The sequence below is a fragment of the Cryptomeria japonica genome, chromosome 11, assembly GCF_030272615.1.
Source record: "Cryptomeria japonica chromosome 11, Sugi_1.0, whole genome shotgun sequence".
Lineage (NCBI taxonomy): Eukaryota > Viridiplantae > Streptophyta > Pinopsida > Cupressales > Cupressaceae > Cryptomeria > Cryptomeria japonica.
The window spans coordinates 264599231-264618379 of NC_081415.1; the positions used below are offsets into that span (position 1 = coordinate 264599231).

Below are 19149 nucleotides of genomic sequence, written 5' to 3' on the forward strand. Positions count from 1 at the left end.
CACCTAAAACTAAATTGAGAAATACAAGTTGGGACATGGAAGGAGATCGCTGCCACTTAATCATTGAGAGAGTTGGAACATAGAATGATATCACTGCAATGAAGTTGTTGATCCATCTTTAGTTCTCCTTCCAAACTGAAATTTCAACAGTTGGATTAAATTTCCTTTGTCCATAACTCTAACTTAGCTGACACATTCAAGTCAGCCTATCATTACCTAAACAAGGCCATATAAAGAGATTACTACACCACCATAAAGAGTACGATATCAGTGCATTCTTGTAAAATCCACTAAGAACACTGATAAAAAGCATTCACCTGAATAGATTCCCTCCTCTTCTGACTAATAAGAAATCATTATTTCCCCTAAAATACATAGAGCTCTTTTTCCTAATTATGTTATTAGTTTTTAACTGGTATGCCATAATACTTTATTCAATGTTAAAGTATAACAGGCAAGCAATGCTTGAGTCTGTCATGATACTTAGGACTCTGACCCCAAAAATGCCAGTAAATATGTGCTACATGAGTTGACTAGAAAAATACTAATAGAGATTATCTTTTAATCAGAATGGTCAAACGAAATTTCAGCTTTGGGTAGGGAGTTTCAGTACACAGATACGGCAGAATTGTTTAGTCATAAAAAGCCTTTCCTTAATAAAGAAATTAAGGATGGACCGTCCTGACAAAACCGTCATTGCTCTCCAAGAGACTTGAAAATCAAGTTTATGAAAATTAACCACCAAAAAGAAGAAAAATAAAAATAAAAAATTGCTTTTTCCCCATTGGTTCATCCAGGACGAATCCAGCCTGTTTTGACAGGGCCTGAGCATCCCCGCAGGCAAAACCCAGAATCTGGACAAGGTTTGAACTGGATCCGGATCCAGGTATGCAGGCCAATCAACCGGTAGCAAACCAAGCCAACTTCAATACTTAAAAGTAAAACCAATACTTATTTTCAAATCTTCCAACAGATGCCACATGCAATTTCAAAAAAGAATCAAGTGTCTCAAAGAAAAATTGATCATAATTTGTCTTTCACAGCTTACATGCCTTTACAGCCCTGCTTACGCAATGGGCTTATGAAAGGCTTCAACTAGCCAAACATTTGCACGCTGCAAAAAACACCAGCTACATTTGGAAATTCTCTCTCATACAACTAGTGCATTTCACTTAACTGCAGATAAAACATTTGCTGAATCAAAATAATAAGAATATAATTAAAGCTCAAAGCCTTGATATTTGGAGAGGTGCATATTTGGTTGAATGCTCTTCTGCCATCACAGGTTGAAACAACTCCAAGTGCGTGTACTGTTCCATTAAATGTTCTCTGCATTCCTTAGCAGCCTCAATGCCTGTAGAGAAGGCCCCATGTACTGTACCTGGATAAAGCATACTTGTAGCCTCACCTGCAAAGAAGAGATTGTCAACAGGGATACGCAATCGGTCATAGAGATCATGTGCCTTGCCTACAATATCATAGCTGTAACAACCAAGAGAATTTGAATCTGATCCCCAACGTGAGACAAGGCACTGAATCTGCAATATGGGATAAAAAATAAGCATCAAGAACAGATAATTTAAGGATTAGAATGATTGCATTTATTTAAAACATGGAACATAAACTGAGTCATTTGCATTGCCAAGAACTGTATGGCTAATCACTTACTGGTTCAGATGCATGAGGCAGAATTCTCTTTAGCTGCAATATTGCGAAGTTAGCAGCTGCTTCATCAGACATCTTTTCTATGTCATTAGCCAGCCTTCCAGCAGGCATGTATACGAGAACAGCATGTCCAGTCGCTTTGTGCAGATTCAAGAAATAGCTACAACTATATGAAGTTGGTGCGACCACTCCCAAAAAGTCCACATTTGGCCAAAATACTTCCTCAAAATATAAAGCAATCTTATTTTCATTGCCCACCCCTAAATCTGATATTGCCGCCTCTTTCCACTCTGGCAATGGTGGGTCAAATTCTATTGTGTTTGCTTTTAGGACACCAAGAGGTATTGTAATGATGGCCGCATCAGCTACAAAGGTTCTCCCATCCTCCACAACAACTCGTACACCATTATATCTCCGAGATACCTTTGTGACCCTAACAAATGAGAAAAGAAGGCATTGCAAATTAGCAACACACTATTGTCTAAGTGAATTAATTGGCCTTTTAAATATAAAACCAAAATTACACTGATTATAAATTCATTATAAATTTATACCTGTGATTGAGACATATGTCAAGGCCTACAGCCAGATCTTGTAGAACGGGATAATATCCTTGCACCATGAGGCCATGTCCACCTTCAAGCAACTCTTCCTGTACCCAGAAAACGGATAAGGCAAAAATACAATTTTAATGATAAACAGCAAAAGCTTTACTTCCAATTTACACATTTGAAGATAAACACTATGATTGGTCTACAAAAATTGTATGTTACCTGGTCCCAGGTTTTCAAAGAAATGATGTCTGCATCTGCAGCAAACCACCCTTCCATTCTGCATAGGTACCACTGCAAGACTTTTTGAGAAAGCCCATTCTGCCTACATCCCCAAACGCTTCTGAGTCAGTCGAATAGTTGAAAACACAGATGATAATATTTGTTATTTTACATAGTATCAACAAATAAGAAGTACCTTAACTCTGGGCGTCTTTTCAACACAATAGAAAAGGCCTGGTCTACAGACATATCTTCTGAGACTTCATCTCGTACTTTCTTTGTCTAAGGAAAAAAGTAAAACAGGACTTTAAAATCAAGTATAAATCACACAGAGAAAATAGGAGAATTTCCAGTGAAAAAAATAAGCACCTCCTCTATAATCTCTTCAAATGCCTCTCCAACTTTAGTTACTAGCTCCGATGGAACTTGATTCCCATCCATATCAAAAAGAGCATAGCTGCATTCACAGACTAAAAAACAATAAGCAAAGAATTCAAAGCAATACCTTGGGTGCTGAAATGTTTATACAAATAATGAAATGTTATGCTATGCATGAGAATGCAAGGCACTATGGAACCCTACAATATCCCTTGCAGATGTTTTTTAAAATTAATATACAGGAAAAGTGAATACTGATTTCATCTGCCCTTCTATGAGTAAACAAACAAACTGTAGCGTTCTTCAGTTGTGAAAGATAGAAAATAAAAGAAATTATCTTAATGTGATCATTTGGACCATTGGTTACACCCATAGAATCATAAATCCTCAAATATTGCAAATATCGTGATTTTAAAAATCTCTGGCCAAAACGATTTTTTTCCCAAAAAATTGCAATTTAATTAGCCATGATTTTCAATAATGTTCAACAATTTTTAAGGGTTTAAATTGTGTAAACATCACAAAAATTGCTCTGGAAATGCATTTATTGTCCACCAACCCATCGTGAAACCCTAACCATGCAAAATCGCTATTCAATTGGGTTTTTTTGTTGATCTTTAGCAAAAAACTGAGAGCTAGCCATTGGGATGGGGTTTGCCATCAAAGATTTGCCAAATTCCATTAGGTTGCTAAGGAAAATTACAGGTAAGCGACCTTGAATGGATGTATATTTTTAATAGATGGCAAGGACATTGAAATAGAGACACGTTCTTAACTTTTGGTATGCTTCTGCATTTGATGTTAAGGACATTAACATGGAATGGTTAAGAGATTGCTACTTTTTTCTCTATATTCCACACTACTGTATTTTACCTTAGGATCGTAGTAATGCTTTCCATGTATATAAATCCAAAGACAGAATTTAGTGGGAAACAGTAGACAATATCATAAACACTACGTAAGGCAGCTATCTGCTTTTTTTAACATATCTGAACCTTATAAGAGTACTTACCAAAAGTAAATATAGAAAGCTAGACTAAACTAAAATGAAATTCTATTAACAGCTTGATATCAACAAAAAGAAGTTTTTTTTCTTGGAACTCTTGTGATCTTAACTATTCAACATTTCAATTTTCAACAATAAACCAAGGTGGTTGTTTAGATTATCAAGGTTAGGTTGGGACAAATTTCATTTTCAGATGCTGACAAAGTGTGATTATTTGGAGCTTTAATTTTACACTGGCCATCAAGTTTTAATGACAAGCAGGTAAGGTAGTGACAATTATATAATCAAGTGGAAAGCAAAAGTATACACATTACAGTATATGTAATGTCCCCTACTAGGAGGCTGTCAATTCCTGTAACTTAATAATAGTTCTGATCTGATCTGATCCATGATCATCTCACTGGATGCTTTTGACTTCTTTCCTTTATATCTCTCAATGTGAGGGAGAGGTCACACCTCTTCATTATGGATGCCTTTTGGCAAGAGACACACCCTTTCACCATTAGCACCCTTTGAAAGTGTGCAACTCTTCATTACTTCTGCACTTTGAAAGGGACACAACCTTTCACAATCAGATCTGCACTTCTTATTTAAATCAGATTTGCACTTCTCATTCCCAAATTATCCCCTTCTCTCTATAGATCTCTATGCTATGGAAATGCCCTTAAATTCTTTTTTTTTTGGTAGTTTTTGTCTCTTTTTACATCATCTTTTTATCGTTTTTCTAAAGTTCATTTTTCTCTTGATTTATTATCAATTTTTTCAAAAAAAAACCTTTGGCTTGCCGAGTTTTTCCCCAAACAATTTATGCTGCTATAGACTTACACCTACAGATGTCCCTCATCAAGCAACTTAACTAATTTGGAAAGAAGCAAATGATAAACAAATGCTTAAAATATATAAGTAAAGCTTAATCATTAGCATGCCCCTAAAAAGTTGTAAAGAAGTTTTCAATATGATTGGAACCAAATGTAACACATCTCCCACACGAAATCCTCAGATAAATGCTCTCTGTCAACACATAAAAATTACAAAGGAACCAGATGCAATGTAGTTGTAATATATCATGTTAGAAAAATATAGATTGCAATATGAAACTTTTCACACATAAAAGCTCCTTGACCTGCAATCAATACCAAAGGAAGTATTTGTAGGTATCCTCTTCATTAACTCCTTGTCATCCATTGAATTATTACATCTGCATATGGCTTCTAATTCTTAACATCCTTACATAATCATTTTTTTTTTCTCAAATAAATGCTGGATAAAGAAGTTTCAACATTATTCTCATATAATTTTTGACTAGTTACTGTTGAAGTTTTATCAGATTTGAATATAGGATATTTTAAAATTAAAAATGTAATCTCCAAGTCTTATTGCAGTATTATCAATCACTAAGAATATTGATTTATTATAATATGAACTGCTGTTCCAATGATCGATTTATAATAATATAGATCTCTCTACAAGTGCTGTTTTAAACAAAGAAACAATCGATATATTACCTATCGATTTTACCAGCATACGGGCTGCTGTGATGAAGGTGGCAATCGGGCGTGTGTCAACACTTAATATTTCTATATATTCACAAGTACCGGATTGACCACCTCTACATATAGAGGGAGACATGCCTACATAGAGGCATGCCTCTACGTGGAAGAACATGTCCACGTAGAGACATGTCTCTACGTAGATATGTCTTCTCGGCTGTGATAGTCACGCCGATACATAACAAAGGTTAATCGATTGTTATCGATTCCAATTTGCATTTGATACCGATACACTTTAATAATATGATTCGCTTAGAATATATAATTTGATTGATACTCAATATCGATATACATATGATTAATTTACAATCATATTTCATAGATTAATAATAAAAGCAAGAATCTTATTAAACACATAAAGCAAATAATTTAATTAATACTTGTGAAGGATAGATATCAAATGCTTAAGGCTGATAGGCCAATTAAGCATTTGATTTCATCAGTTAGAATAATCTGACCGAAGCTACAAAACATTAACAGTTACCAATTAAATATGAAGACACCAATATGCAGACTAAGTTTCAGAACCGTCAATATTACAAATCAGGAGAAGGATGAAGAATAAGGGTAATAGAGTGTAAATGTTATTCAAATTTATGTTCAAATCTAAGTTGTAGGAGTTTAGATATTCTTTTACTGTTTTATTGACTGTTGCTTCTTATGTTGCAGGTTGCTGTAGACGACATTAATTAATTTCGATGATCGCTACAGCATTCCACACGGCATATACTTATATGTGATGCCCACCGATCAAGGCATGCCTTGACCGGACATGTCTCTTGACATGCCCGATCAAGACATGTCTTGATCAGATCACAAGCATCGTTTCATTAAAGCGCTTTACCGATAACTATCGGGTCAAGTCAAATGCTATTTAATATTAACAACCGATACCAAATCGGTATGATGCGAGATTAATACGATAACTATTTATAGTTATCATAAATCCGATCTGTTCTATTACAACCACAGCATATGAAATATGGTCATAGGGGATGACCCCACAATGCAGTGGTTAGCTGTGAGCCTCCTACATGGGAGGTATTGAGTTCGAGTCTACTCAACTGATTCTTAGCTTCAAGGAAAAGCTAAAAATACCGCTTAGTTATGACTTAATATCAAAATATGGTCATAACACGATCGATTACATTTGATAATGATGTCCAAGTGTCGAACTGTGCAATCCAATGTTTGGATTGTGAAATGCATATAAAGATGATTATAACAAGTTTATTCATTCAATCATGAAGTCTACCATTAGCTTGTAGTTACATCGATAAGAGAGATGATTGAATGAGAGATAAATGAAGTCTCTCATTCAATCATTTATCTTACCGAAGATACTTAGTTCCAACATAGAGAAAAGGAGGGTGGGGAACAAATCAGGAAAAAGATGAAGAACTTAGAGGAGGAATAGGACAACCATGGCAAAGAAGAAAATGAAAAGACAGGAGAGAGCAACATCAGGAGGAAAAAGAGGTTTTTAGAGAGCTTCACAAAGGATGCCACATATAACTCAAGCTCGATGCCCCCTCACAATTTACGTTAGAGGGGTGGTTGCCAATTTCAATAGCTTCTTTAGGTTTCCTTTTGAAATAGTTATCTTCTTTTAAGATGACTTGAGCCTCTTCGAGGTGAGTGTGATGTTTAGACAAGGAGTACTATGAAATGGCAGATTAAACAATTCGCTCATACCTTGTAGCTGCATAGTATTCTTTTATGTTATTTTTAGTACTTTCAGATTGAATAAAACTCAAAAAATCGGAATTAGTTTAAACTAGGTTAATTAATTTATTGTTTTCCAGATTTAAGCATAGTAAAGGAAATGAAATGCAAAAAGGGACAAAGCATAGTTACCCTTGGGAAAACTCCTAGGAGGAAAAACCCAGCCAAAGAGATCCTCGGATCTGATTATAGATTATGGTAATGCAATTGTTACAACACTTATCTCAATAACTTGTAGAAGTAGATGTTGCTGTCACAGAAAGAATGGCAGATTGCTTGACTGTCATGTGTGTGTTTGTTGCTGATAGCTTGCTGCTTCTTTTAACCTAGATTTGCAGACCCTCAAGAACTTTGCACAATCTTAACTAAGTTCGCCTCCTTCTAATGATGTAATTCACGCCTCAACTTGAAGACTTTCTTCCTAAAGTTCGCATTCTCCAGACTTGTGTATTTCGCATGAAGTGAGTGCTACAATTGATGATTTGTGGTGAGAGTTGAATGCTTATTTATATAAGGAGCGAACCCCTTTTAGCATGTCGGCTTTTGCAAAATAAAACCCTTTTAATTATTTAATTTACTAAATTGCTTAATGCGAAGTTAGGATAGGTCCTATCATGAGGCGTGTATGTTTTAGTGTAGCGTGAAGGTGAGACTTGGAGGTTTAGGGCCGAACCCTTATGCGTTGGAGGTTTAGGGCCCAACCCTAATTACAAACAACACTCCCTCTTAATTAGGGATGAGAACATAACCATAATCTTCCATCTTGCATACATGCAAAGGATGGATTACATAATCAGAATATTGTAGTCTTCCATCTTGCACACAAGCATATAATGGAACTACATAACCTTCCAGTTTGCACACAAGCATAGACTGGATCCACCTTGCATTGCCCGCAGAGGGTGGAGAGGATCCCTTTCTACCATCTTACATTGCCCGCAGAGGGTGGAGAGGATCCCTTTCTACCATCTTACATTGCCCGCAGAGGATGGTCAACAATTAGACTTCTCCCTGAGAAGTTTTTACAATACCATCTTACATTGCCCGCAAAGAATGGTTACTAATTACACTTCTCCCTGAGAAGTTTACAATACCACCTTACATTGCCCGCAGAGGGTGGTTAATATTTACAATACCATCTTACATTGCCCGTAGAGGATGGTTAATAATTATACTTCTCCCTGAGAAGTTTACAATGCCACCTTACATTGCCCGCAAAGGGTGGTTTGATACACCACAATGTATCACAGGAATTGAGACTCCCTCTCGATTAGGGTTTCATTTTCCACAATACCAAGTCTGTCCTTGAAGTACACAAACTTCACTTTGGATAGAGGCTTGGTAAGAATATCTGCAACCTGCTCATCAGTGCTGACATACTTCAGCTGAATAGCACCTCTTTGCACCATATCCCGAATAAAATGATAATGGGTTTCCACATGTTTTGACCTGTCATGAAACACTGGATTGATAGACATTTTAGTACAACTCTGGTTATCACAGTGAATAACTGTAGGATCCCATGGCTGACCAAACAGCCCAGCAAAAAGCTTACGAAGCCACACTGCTTCTCTGGAAACTACACTTGCTGCAATATACTCAGCTTCAGCAGTACTCAATGCCACTGAGGATTGTTTTCTGCAAGCCCAAGAGATCACTACAGAACCCAAGCTAAAACAAATACAAGAGGTGCTTTTCCTGTCTTTGACACTTCCAGCCCAGTCTGCATCAGAATAACCTTCCAAGGTTATTGGAGTGTTAAGTGGATACTTCAGCCCAAAACCAACTGTGCCTCGCAAGTATCTTAGGATATGCTTGGCTGCAACAAGGTGAACATGCTTGGGCACACTCATGAACTGGCTAAGAGCATTCACAGCAAAACATATGTCTGGTCTAGTGTTAACTAGATATATCAGTGATCCAATCAACTGTCGGTACTCGGATGGATCTGCAAATTCAGAGTTAGCTGCAGAAACACTTAACTTCTTTAAGTTAGATTCCATAGGAGTAGACATTGGTTTACAATCCATCATTCTAAATCTTTTCAAAATGTCAATAGTATACTTTCCTTGACTTAGAAAGATTTCTTTAGATCTTTGCCATACTTCTAGACCTAGGAAATAATGCATTAGACCTAAATCTTTCATTTCAAATTCTGAAGCTAGTTCTTTCTTGCATCTAATAATAAGTTCATCTTTACCAATAAGAAATAAGTCATCCACATAAAGAACTAGAATTAGCATTTCATCATTGGCTACTTTAAAGTAAATGTTAGGGTCAGCATCATTTTTACAAAAGCCTAGACTTAGCAAATATTTATCAATTCTTTCATACCAAGCACGAGGAGCTTGTTTAAGACCATACAGAGCTTTCTTTAACCTGCACACATGGGTTAATCTATCCTGAATCTCATATCCCTCAGGTTGCTCAATATAGTCTTCTTCCTCAATGACACCATTGAGAAAGGCAGTCTTAACATCCATCTGATGTAGTTTCCAACCCTTAGCAGCAGCAATAGCAATTATTGTTCTAATGGAAGTATATCTAGCAACAAGAGCAAATGTTTCTTCATAGTCTATGCCTTCCTTTTGTGAAAAACCACGCGCTACAAATCTAGCCTTATATTTTTCAATACTACCATCGGCATTATGTTTAATTTTAAATAACCATTTAGAGGAAACAACAGATTTACTTTTGGGTCTGGGCACAAGGTCTCATACATCATTCTTGATGATTGACTGATATTTCTTCATCCATAGCAAGCTTCGAGGCATGATGACTTAAGGCTTCTTCAACATTGCAAGGTTCAGTTTCAATGAGATTACACATTAAAGAAACGTAGTTGGAAAATACCTGAGGTCTCTTAGATTCACGGAAGGTGCCACTTGGAGCAGCAAATCTTTCAACTTCTTGAATGGTGTTTCTTACCCAAAGAGGCCTCTTTTTGGTGACGACAATATCACTAGGCATATCAGTGGGATTCATGGGTTCTGGAGGATCATCATGATCATCTTGAGGTGGAGGTTCAACTTGCTCCCTCTGAATCTCAGGGTTAGTATCAATGTTTATATTTTGATTATCATTAGATTCATCAATAACACAAGAACCTTTCAATTTCTTAAAAGCAATGTCTTCTTCAAATGTAACATCCCTACTTACCTCAACATACCTTTGACCTGGGATGTAAATCCTGAATGCCTTGGAGGATTCACTGTATCCGACTAGCATGCCTTTCTTTCCGGAGGGTTCCAACTTTGATCGCTTTTCCTTGGGCACATGAACATAGACGGGACTTCCAAAGATTCTGAGGTGACTAATGTCTGGTTTGGATCCCGTGAAGGCTTCTTCTGTGGTCATGTTCTTTAGAGCACGATGAGGACATCTATTCTAGATATATACTACTGTTCTAGAAGCCTCAGCCCATAGAAAGGTCTGCAAGTCTTGATCGTGGATTATAGCCTTTGCAGCCTCCACAATGGTCCTATTCTTCCTTTCAGCAACACCATTTTGTTGAAGATTGTAAGGAACACAAAACTCCCTCTTAATTCCTGACTCAACACAAAAGTCATAAAAGCTACCGGAGGTGTACTCACCTCCATTGTCAGATCTTAAACATTTAATTCTTTTACCAGAGAAGTTTTCAATTAATGCTTTAAACTCCTTAAATTTACTTAAGACTTCATCAGATTCTTTAGATTTCAAGAAGCAGATCCAAGTTTTCCTAGAGAAATCATCTATGAAGATTACATAATAAAGAAATCCACTAGGAGATGCTATAGACATAGGACCACATAAATCAGAGTGAACAAGTTCTAGTTTGTCTTTAGCTCTATTTTCACTTTTATGAAGTGGACTTTTAACATTCTTACCAATAGCACAACCTTTACAAGTGTTATCATGAACTTGACTGAGTTTAGGCATACCTTTGACTAACCTTTCAAGGGATGGAAGAGCTTGATAATGTAGATGTCCAAGGCTTCTATGCCATAACTCACAGGATTCCGGAGCCTCATTAATGAGGGCTTGAATAGGGTCAGTAGAGAGCTTATAAAGACTATCATATCTATGACCAATTATACAAGCAGATTTAAAACTAGCTTTCTTCGACCAAGCAAGAACTTTTCCCTCAGAAAATGCAATTTGATAACCTTTATCTTCTAGAGCAGAAATGGAAATTAGATTTCTTTTAATTCCAGGAACAAACAATATATCATTGAGATGCAAGGAGATACCAGAATCTAAATTTAGAGAAGTAGAGCCAGAACTTCTTATCGAATAACGAGCGTCATCACCAATTACCATGTGAAGGCTGGTATCCTTTTCTACTAGGCTTGAAAGGTGATCACAGTAACTTGTGATGTGTCTGGAGGCACCACTGTCAATCAACCATGTATTGCTATCTGAGGGAACACTGCTAGATAGAGCGAAGATGAATAAGAAGTCATCATTTTGTTCTGAGACTTCATTTAGGTTTGGTTCACTTTGGTTAGGGTTAAATTGACATTCCTTAGCATAGTGACCGAATTTGTCACATCTAAAACATCGCACACGCGAAGTATCTCTTGATTTCTTCCAAGGGTGTTGGGAACTAAAGGATCTGGATTCCCTATTTCTTTTAGGATAAGGTTGCTTCCAATTTCCCCTTTTCTTGCATTGAGCTGCAAGCATGTGATGATCATCTACATGGGGGCTCTTGGTTTGTCCTCTTGTGATGAGGCGAGACTCTTTTTGGATGCAATCATTCTTAAGGCGATCAAGTGTAGGTAACTCAGACTGGCCACTTATGGTTTGGATAAATGACTCCCATGAGTGAGGTAGACCATTAAGGGCAATCATGACAAGGTCTTTGTCTTTCATGTTATGGCCAATTAAACCTAGCTGATTCTTTAGTTCTGAAATTCTCATGAAATAAGAAATAACAGAATCTTCTTTAGCCATTTTGATATTAAGTAGTTGTTGTCTTAATGTAATTGCCCTACTGAGATTGTTAACTTCATATGTACCTTGTAGATGACTGAACATTTCCCTTGCAGTTGTAAATGAGGCAATAGAGGTGACCAGGTGGTCTTTGACTGAATCAATGAGAATCTTCCTGGCCTTGACAGCATCCTTTTTGAATTGTTTTAACTCAGCTGCATCCGAAGGCTCAATTAGCTCTTTCGCTTCTATGAATTGGAAAAGATCTTCTTCCTCAAGAGCCAACTTGATTCGAACTTTCCATGCAGTAAAATTTAGATTCCCATCAAGCCTATCTTCAACTTTCAGCCCCATTGACCTGATCTGCAAAAAGCTACAGCAATCTGAAAATAAAGGTGTACTGAATTTTAAGTCTGAAGATTGATCTAACCTATAGCTCTGATACCATGTTATTTTTAGTACTTTCAGATTGAATAAAACTCAGAAAATCAGAATTAGTTTAAACTAGGTTAATTAATTTATTGTTTTCCAGATTTAAGCATAGTAAAGGAAATGAAATGCAAAAAGGGACAAAGCACAGTTACCCTGGGAAAACCTCCTAAGAGGAAAAACCCAGCCAAAGAGATCCTCGGATCTGATTATAGATTATGGTAATGCAATTGTTACAACACTTATCTCAAGAACTTGTAGAAGTAGATGTTGCTGTCACAGAAAGAATGGCAGATTGCTTGACTGTCATGTGTGTGTTTGTTGCTGATAGCTTGCTGCTTCTTTTAACCCAAATTTGCAGACCCTCAAGAACTTTGCACAATCTTAACTAAGTTCGCCTCCTTCTAATGATGTAATTCACGCCTCAACTTGAAGACTTTCTTCCTGAAGTTCACATTCTCCAGACTTTTGTATTTCGCATGAAGTGAGTGCTACAATTGATGATTTGTGGTGAGAGTTGAATGCTTATTTATATAAGGAGTGAACCCCTTTTAGCATGTCGGCTTTTGCAAAATAAAACCCTTTTAATTATTTAATTTACTAAATTGCTTAATGCGAAGTTAGGATAGGTCCTATCATGAGGCGTGTATGTTTTAGTGTAGCGTGGAGGTGAGACCTGGAGGTTTAGGGCCCAGCCCTTATGCGTTGGAGGTTTAGGGCCCAACCCTAATTACAAACAACATTTTATCCTTGTGCTAATGGAGCAACCAATCTCACCAATATAGGGCATGCCATAAGAGCAATCAATCTTATAAACTCTAGAATTTAATCAAAGATCTCTTGAGTCTTTGGTGGGAAGAATGAGGCTTCTTAAAGATGAATGAGGTCTGATCTAGAAATATATAGCACTAATTGACCACTGTTTCCATCTGCCTTCTATGAAGGAAAAAACTGCTGAGTTCTTCAGATGAATTATAGCATCTATGGAGCCTTACTTTGTACATATTAGTAATGTATATGTTAGGAGACCTCTAATTACGCATACAACTGTCCATCACAAAACAATTAACCCAACACAAATATCTTTGTCGACTCGAAATCCAAAAGAATAATCTGAGTATACACATCCACTAATCCTATCCTTCGACTCCAACAGCACATAATTGTTTATAGAAAAACTAGTATTCATATAGACCCATTTCAAACATTGGAAGTGCACTGGTTAGCACACATTTCAAACATTGGGAGTGCACTTGTTGACACATTTTAAACATGTTGTGCAAGTCTGATCTAGTAAATGCATAGCATCGAGCTTCTATGAATATGCATAAAATTGCAGAGTTACTCAAATAAATTATAGCATCTACAAAACCTTACCCTGTCCATTTAGTTTAGAGTGTACTTGGGTGTCTCTAGTTATGCGTACAAATGTCCATCAGAAATCATTTAATCTCACATAAATTAAGAAAAATGATAAACAAGTACATCAAATAATAAGAGAAGATTTTCCCAATTAATGCCAACACACCTTTCTAAATCATGATCATATAAGACAGAATTGTCACCACTCGTTCGGTACAGAGGTAGTCCCAATCTCCCAATTATAGGTGCTAAGGGATTTTCCTCACAAACACCATGTAGCCTGCATGAAATGTTAGACCACATAAGATCATAATTTGGAAAACACATGACTCTTCCAAAGATAGACATTCAGAATAAAAATTTCTCAAGAAAAATCAAGCCCAATAGAAATCCTTTCCTACCATGATGCACCCATGTCAACTGGAAACCCAAAAGAATAATCTGTGTATACACGTCCACCAATCCTGTCCCTCGACTCCAACAACGTCACCTAAACATTTATAGAAAATATACTATCATATGAACACATGTCAAGTTCATTTAATCTCATTGTAAATAACAGAATGGTTTCCTTTTTCTTATAGGAAACAGTCCATTACACTATGGATTTCTCTACACTTTAGGTTTCTACGAAAAAAAGTGCTTGTATAGGAAAGCAACATGAATCACAACATTCAGTTAAGCAGAAAAAACAGAAGAAAAAAGGAATGAGAAAATACACTGCAAGTATATAAACCTTAAATGAGGCATCCTGAAGGGCACGTGCAGCAGCTAACCCAGCAAACCCTCCACCTATTACAATTACGGATGGAGAAGAAATAGAAAAATCTCTGCCAGAAGAACAAACAGCTGCACAAAAAATTCCACGTGGAGTCAGACATTCCTTTTGTTCAGTCAAAAGAATTTATGCAATGCAATGCTACACAAACTGCAAAAATCCTATTCCTCAATAATTATACGGATCATGAGTTGCAACAAATCAGATATTAATGCTTCAGAGTACTAACAATCTATAGAAATATTACCACACACCAGAGGTTGATGTTTAAGAAAACTAGTTGATGTTGAGGAAAGTCAAAACACATCATGCATAGATAAGAATTGCTTAAATTTAGGTTACAAAAGTATGAGTTATTGTTTTGAAGAAAAATTTGGATCTTACAAGGAAAAATTAAAATTATTTTTTACATGTCTCCCAGTAAAAGTAGGCACGCAACCAGATAAAAGGGAGTTTCACCAAAAAGAAGAAATATGACATTTTCTGAACAAATGTCAAGTAAAAGGAAGAATATTTATCAAGCATGCCTTTGATGGATGGAACAAACCATAGAGTATATTCCATCACCACATTGAGTATATTCCAACAACTAACAAGCTCCACTGAAGGATACTACATGACACGATCACTGGTTATCTTAAGACTAGTTTTTCAAAATGTCCCATCAGACATTCCATGCAAAAAGGCTTGGACTGACAAGCATTGATAAGAGAGATAGCAAGCAGTAGAATAGCTCAGGTCAACTGTTGTGGATTTCGTCTATTTGTACATTGCCTGCCATAGAAGATTTACCTCCTTTGGCCACATTTTGAGCAGCCCAGAAATGATCATAGCAGATGATGTTTTTGCTACACACATTTGTTTATGGAATCATTGTAATTGGGCAGATCAAATAGCACTGTTTCATACGGACAGGGTTCTCTCTATGTTACTGAAGGATATGAAGATTGTGAAGAATGGGTTTCAGGTTGAAATAATGTAAACATGAACTCTTCTACAATTTGCTACCAGAATGCATAAAAGGAATAAAATTTCAGCTCAAGGGAGATTATAACCTAGCAAAAACAATGCCTTTGCTAAACATTGTTACTTGTTAAAGATCTGAGCGGCACTAAATAAAATATTAACAAATAGGAAATGCCAAGTGCAAATACAACTAGTTATGGAAAACCATAAAATGGGATCAAAATGCATTAACATAACCAACCCTCCAAACCAACAAGAGCATCAGTACAGAAAGTCATCCAATCAACCCATGTGCCAGATGATAGATCTGTATTTTAATATAGCTTCAAAGTACTCAACAAGACTATCATTCTTTTCAGCCAGGATCTGTGCTAATCATAAGATGAAGCATTTATCAGAATGTTGACTCCTCCCACATTAATGTCATCTCCTTCGTCACAGGTATGGCCTCACACTCTACCGTTGTCTCCATGTTAATATGGTTTGGCATACGTAGCAGGGCTCTGCCCCCTGTTAACATGGTCTAGCGTATGTAACAGAGGAGTTGGCTTTCAATTACTCAACGTATTTTTGGTTGAGAAATTGGATTTCAATTCATTCGTGTGGGTTGATTGATGTGGCAGAAAAGTCATCTTCAATGGATCCATATAGTATACGCCTTATGGTAATGAAGTTGTGTTTCAATGAAACTAAATAGTTAAGTGGATGTGGCAGAGTTAGTTTTTGCAGCGCAGCTAGGTTGAGATCAGAAGGGACTTGTATTTCAACTTCTAATGATTCCAAGCATCTGAGTAGATGTGACAAAGGAATAGAATTTCAATTTATCCATGTGGATCGGTAGATGATTTGGCTTTCAGTTTGGTTGATGTGTTTGTGGTGAATGTTTTCGCTTTGAATGAAAGCATGCAGTTTGGCAGATGTATTACTGCACCTTATTGAAGTAGCATAGTAGTTAACTCTAAATGAATTCATACAGTTTGACAAATGTGGTGAAGGGGTAGGCATTTATTTAATCCTTGATTCTCAATTCCGGATGGCAAGGTGGTTGGCTTCCCAATTAATGTGAGATACCATGCTATAACAGAGATTCTAAAAGTTAACTGGAAGAACTTTCAGAGCGGCACGCTAAAGGGTTTGTCTTCTCAATAAAAATCAGAAAAAAAGGCAAGATTTATAAAAATTTGTCTAAAACAACATCTTTGAAAAACAGGACGGTCTAATGACCGATTAAAAGGACCAGCTTACCTGAATTAGAATCAAGATTTTCCTCTTTGGTGATCGCCATGCCAAATCGTTCAAATCAACAAGATTCAAACTAAAACTGTGCACCCAATTTGAATATCGGGCACCCAAAAAATCGCTGCGAGCAAAAACAGCCCTTCGAAAAAATAAAAATGAATTGAATGCCCACCCGTTTGCAGATTAATCTGAAACCCAGTGGTACTAAATGAGAGCAAGGCCGAATAAGAACAACTCTCACCACTTAAACGTGGACGGAAGATATTTTTCAAATATTCGAATAAAACGCAATTGAATGGAATTATTCAGTGGAGCTCCTTCCTCCACACCATCCTTGCAAATGCGTGAACGCAAGGATGAAGAGGAGGAGGCAGAGAATCTGATTGTTACTGCCAAAAATTAATGAAGCCAATGAGATATTATACGGAATCCAATGGCTTTTTTATTCTTTTTTCCTGTACCACCGCCTTCCTCGTGCCGAATTTGGTGGCTCCAGTTGTACAACGCTTCACGTTTCCCTCTCAATGCTGACCTATTTGCCACTTGGCCCGCTTTTTTATATTGTGTAATAGTAATAGTAAGCTCTCGTTAATGGGGGCTTTTTGAAAATTCTAAGCTGGTTTCTGGTAAAATATCTTATGCAGAAAAAGGAAATGGGAGGGAAAATGGTCAGCACGTCAGATTACAACTCGTTATAATGGCAGACAAGGGAATGAGAATGATTGGAAACCGGGTCAATTAGGGTTGGCTATTTTTTAAATCTTTCTTTGAATATTACTTTTCGGTCCGAGTAGTTACAAACTAGGTTTCTTTTTCTTATTGAATTAATTTATTCACTTGATATTTATTGTCAAGGTCAGTAGACATCTTATTGTACCTGTAGTTTGTATATAAAGTTTTGAAGATATTTTATTAATTCAAATTCGAAATTTGATTTAATTATTTATTTTATATAAATAAATATGTGGAATTGTATGCATGTAGTTAATGTCAGTTTCTTTTTGTTGTTTTGTTTGGGTTGATTTCTTTGTCAAGAATTTTCATTTGAAAGCTTCTTTTTTGTTTCTTTTAGTAAAGAAAGCATTTTTTTCATGTGAATTTTTTGGTTGGCTGTAATCTTTTTTTTTAATAAGCATGTAGGGGAGAGGAGTCAAATATGTTCATTCTACCTTCATGTTTCTCAAAATCATATGTAGACATTTCAAATTTTTCTCAATTTTATATAGGAGCGTACTTGTCAAGTCCCCTACTAAAAAACAAAATTTCAAGTCTACATGGTCAAATATGATGCCATATCAACATGCATTTTTGTGAAGGTGTCCAAAATGGTCCCAAATTGTCATAAGACCCATAGGTGTGCACTAAGTCATGTTTACTTGTGTGCTGATGTGGCATCAAATCATTGGTTTTTTTTTAATTTTAGAGGCATATTTTTGGGGATAAGTATTGACATGACATTTTTAGGACACCACTATTGGTCTAAAAGTGTCCATGTACTATAACATGTATTCCCTCTCCCCTAGTTTGTTTGAATAGGCTTGAATTTAGTGTGTTTGAATAGGCTTGAATTTGGATGTACTATAACATGTATGGCAATGGCTACGCAGCGGACAAAACGGCCCGCCCATGCCATGCCTTCCCATCCCCATCCCCCAAGCCATCACCCTCCACTCAAACGGTCCCATCAAAATGTTTTTAATTGTTTTTACTCGGGAATGGAGATACCTCGATTGTTGTGCGGATTACTCCATGCTTTGAAAAGGAAGGAGGCTTTTTATGTTTGTTTTATTTGTTCATTTTAATATGAAGTTTTTTATATGTTTATATTATTATTTTATTTGTTTTTTATATGAATTTTTAAATGTGTATATAATATTATTTAATAGATTTATTAAATTATAATGTTTAAATTTTAAGCAAATCTATAAAATAAATAATTTTAAAATCTATTTAAACTTTAAATATAACTACAAAAATTTCCTTAATTTATAATGCTTAAATTTTAAGGAAATCTATAAAATTATAATGTTTAAATTTTAAGTATCATTATAAAACTAATTTTAAGTAAATTTTTATAGTAATTTTTTTTTTCATAATTGTTTATTTTTAAAACATATTTAAAATTTAATTAACAATTATGGAAAAAAATATTACTATATACAATAGATAAAGTCAACTATGGTTAAATTTTTAAAAAAGATTAGAGTTCAAGTAGGGTTATATATATTTTAATTAAAGTAAGATTTTAATTAGGGTTTAATTATGATTCAAGTTGGGATTACCATTTGATAAATCTTAGGGTTAGGGTCAATTTTAAGGTTCAAATAGAATTTGAGCTACCATAAAAATTATAATCCTATT

The 19149-nt window shown here is 35.9% G+C and overlaps 1 protein-coding gene across 1 annotated transcript; it reads right to left on the reverse strand.

Annotated features, from left to right (window-relative positions):
• Positions 1-1004: 1004 nt before the first annotated feature.
• Positions 1005-17491, reverse strand: LOC131069716 (polyamine oxidase 2). The gene is made up of 10 exons (XM_058005250.2): positions 16795-17491; positions 14542-14654; positions 14207-14295; positions 13972-14085; positions 2808-2895; positions 2635-2720; positions 2439-2541; positions 2220-2317; positions 1669-2098; positions 1005-1538 (listed from the first exon to the last, which is right to left on the reverse strand). The coding sequence occupies exons 1-10, from the start codon at positions 16832-16834 to the stop codon at positions 1227-1229; spliced, it is 1473 nt and encodes a 490-aa protein (XP_057861233.1). The 5' UTR covers positions 16835-17491; the 3' UTR covers positions 1005-1226.
• Between the last annotated feature and the right edge of the window lie 1658 nt (positions 17492-19149).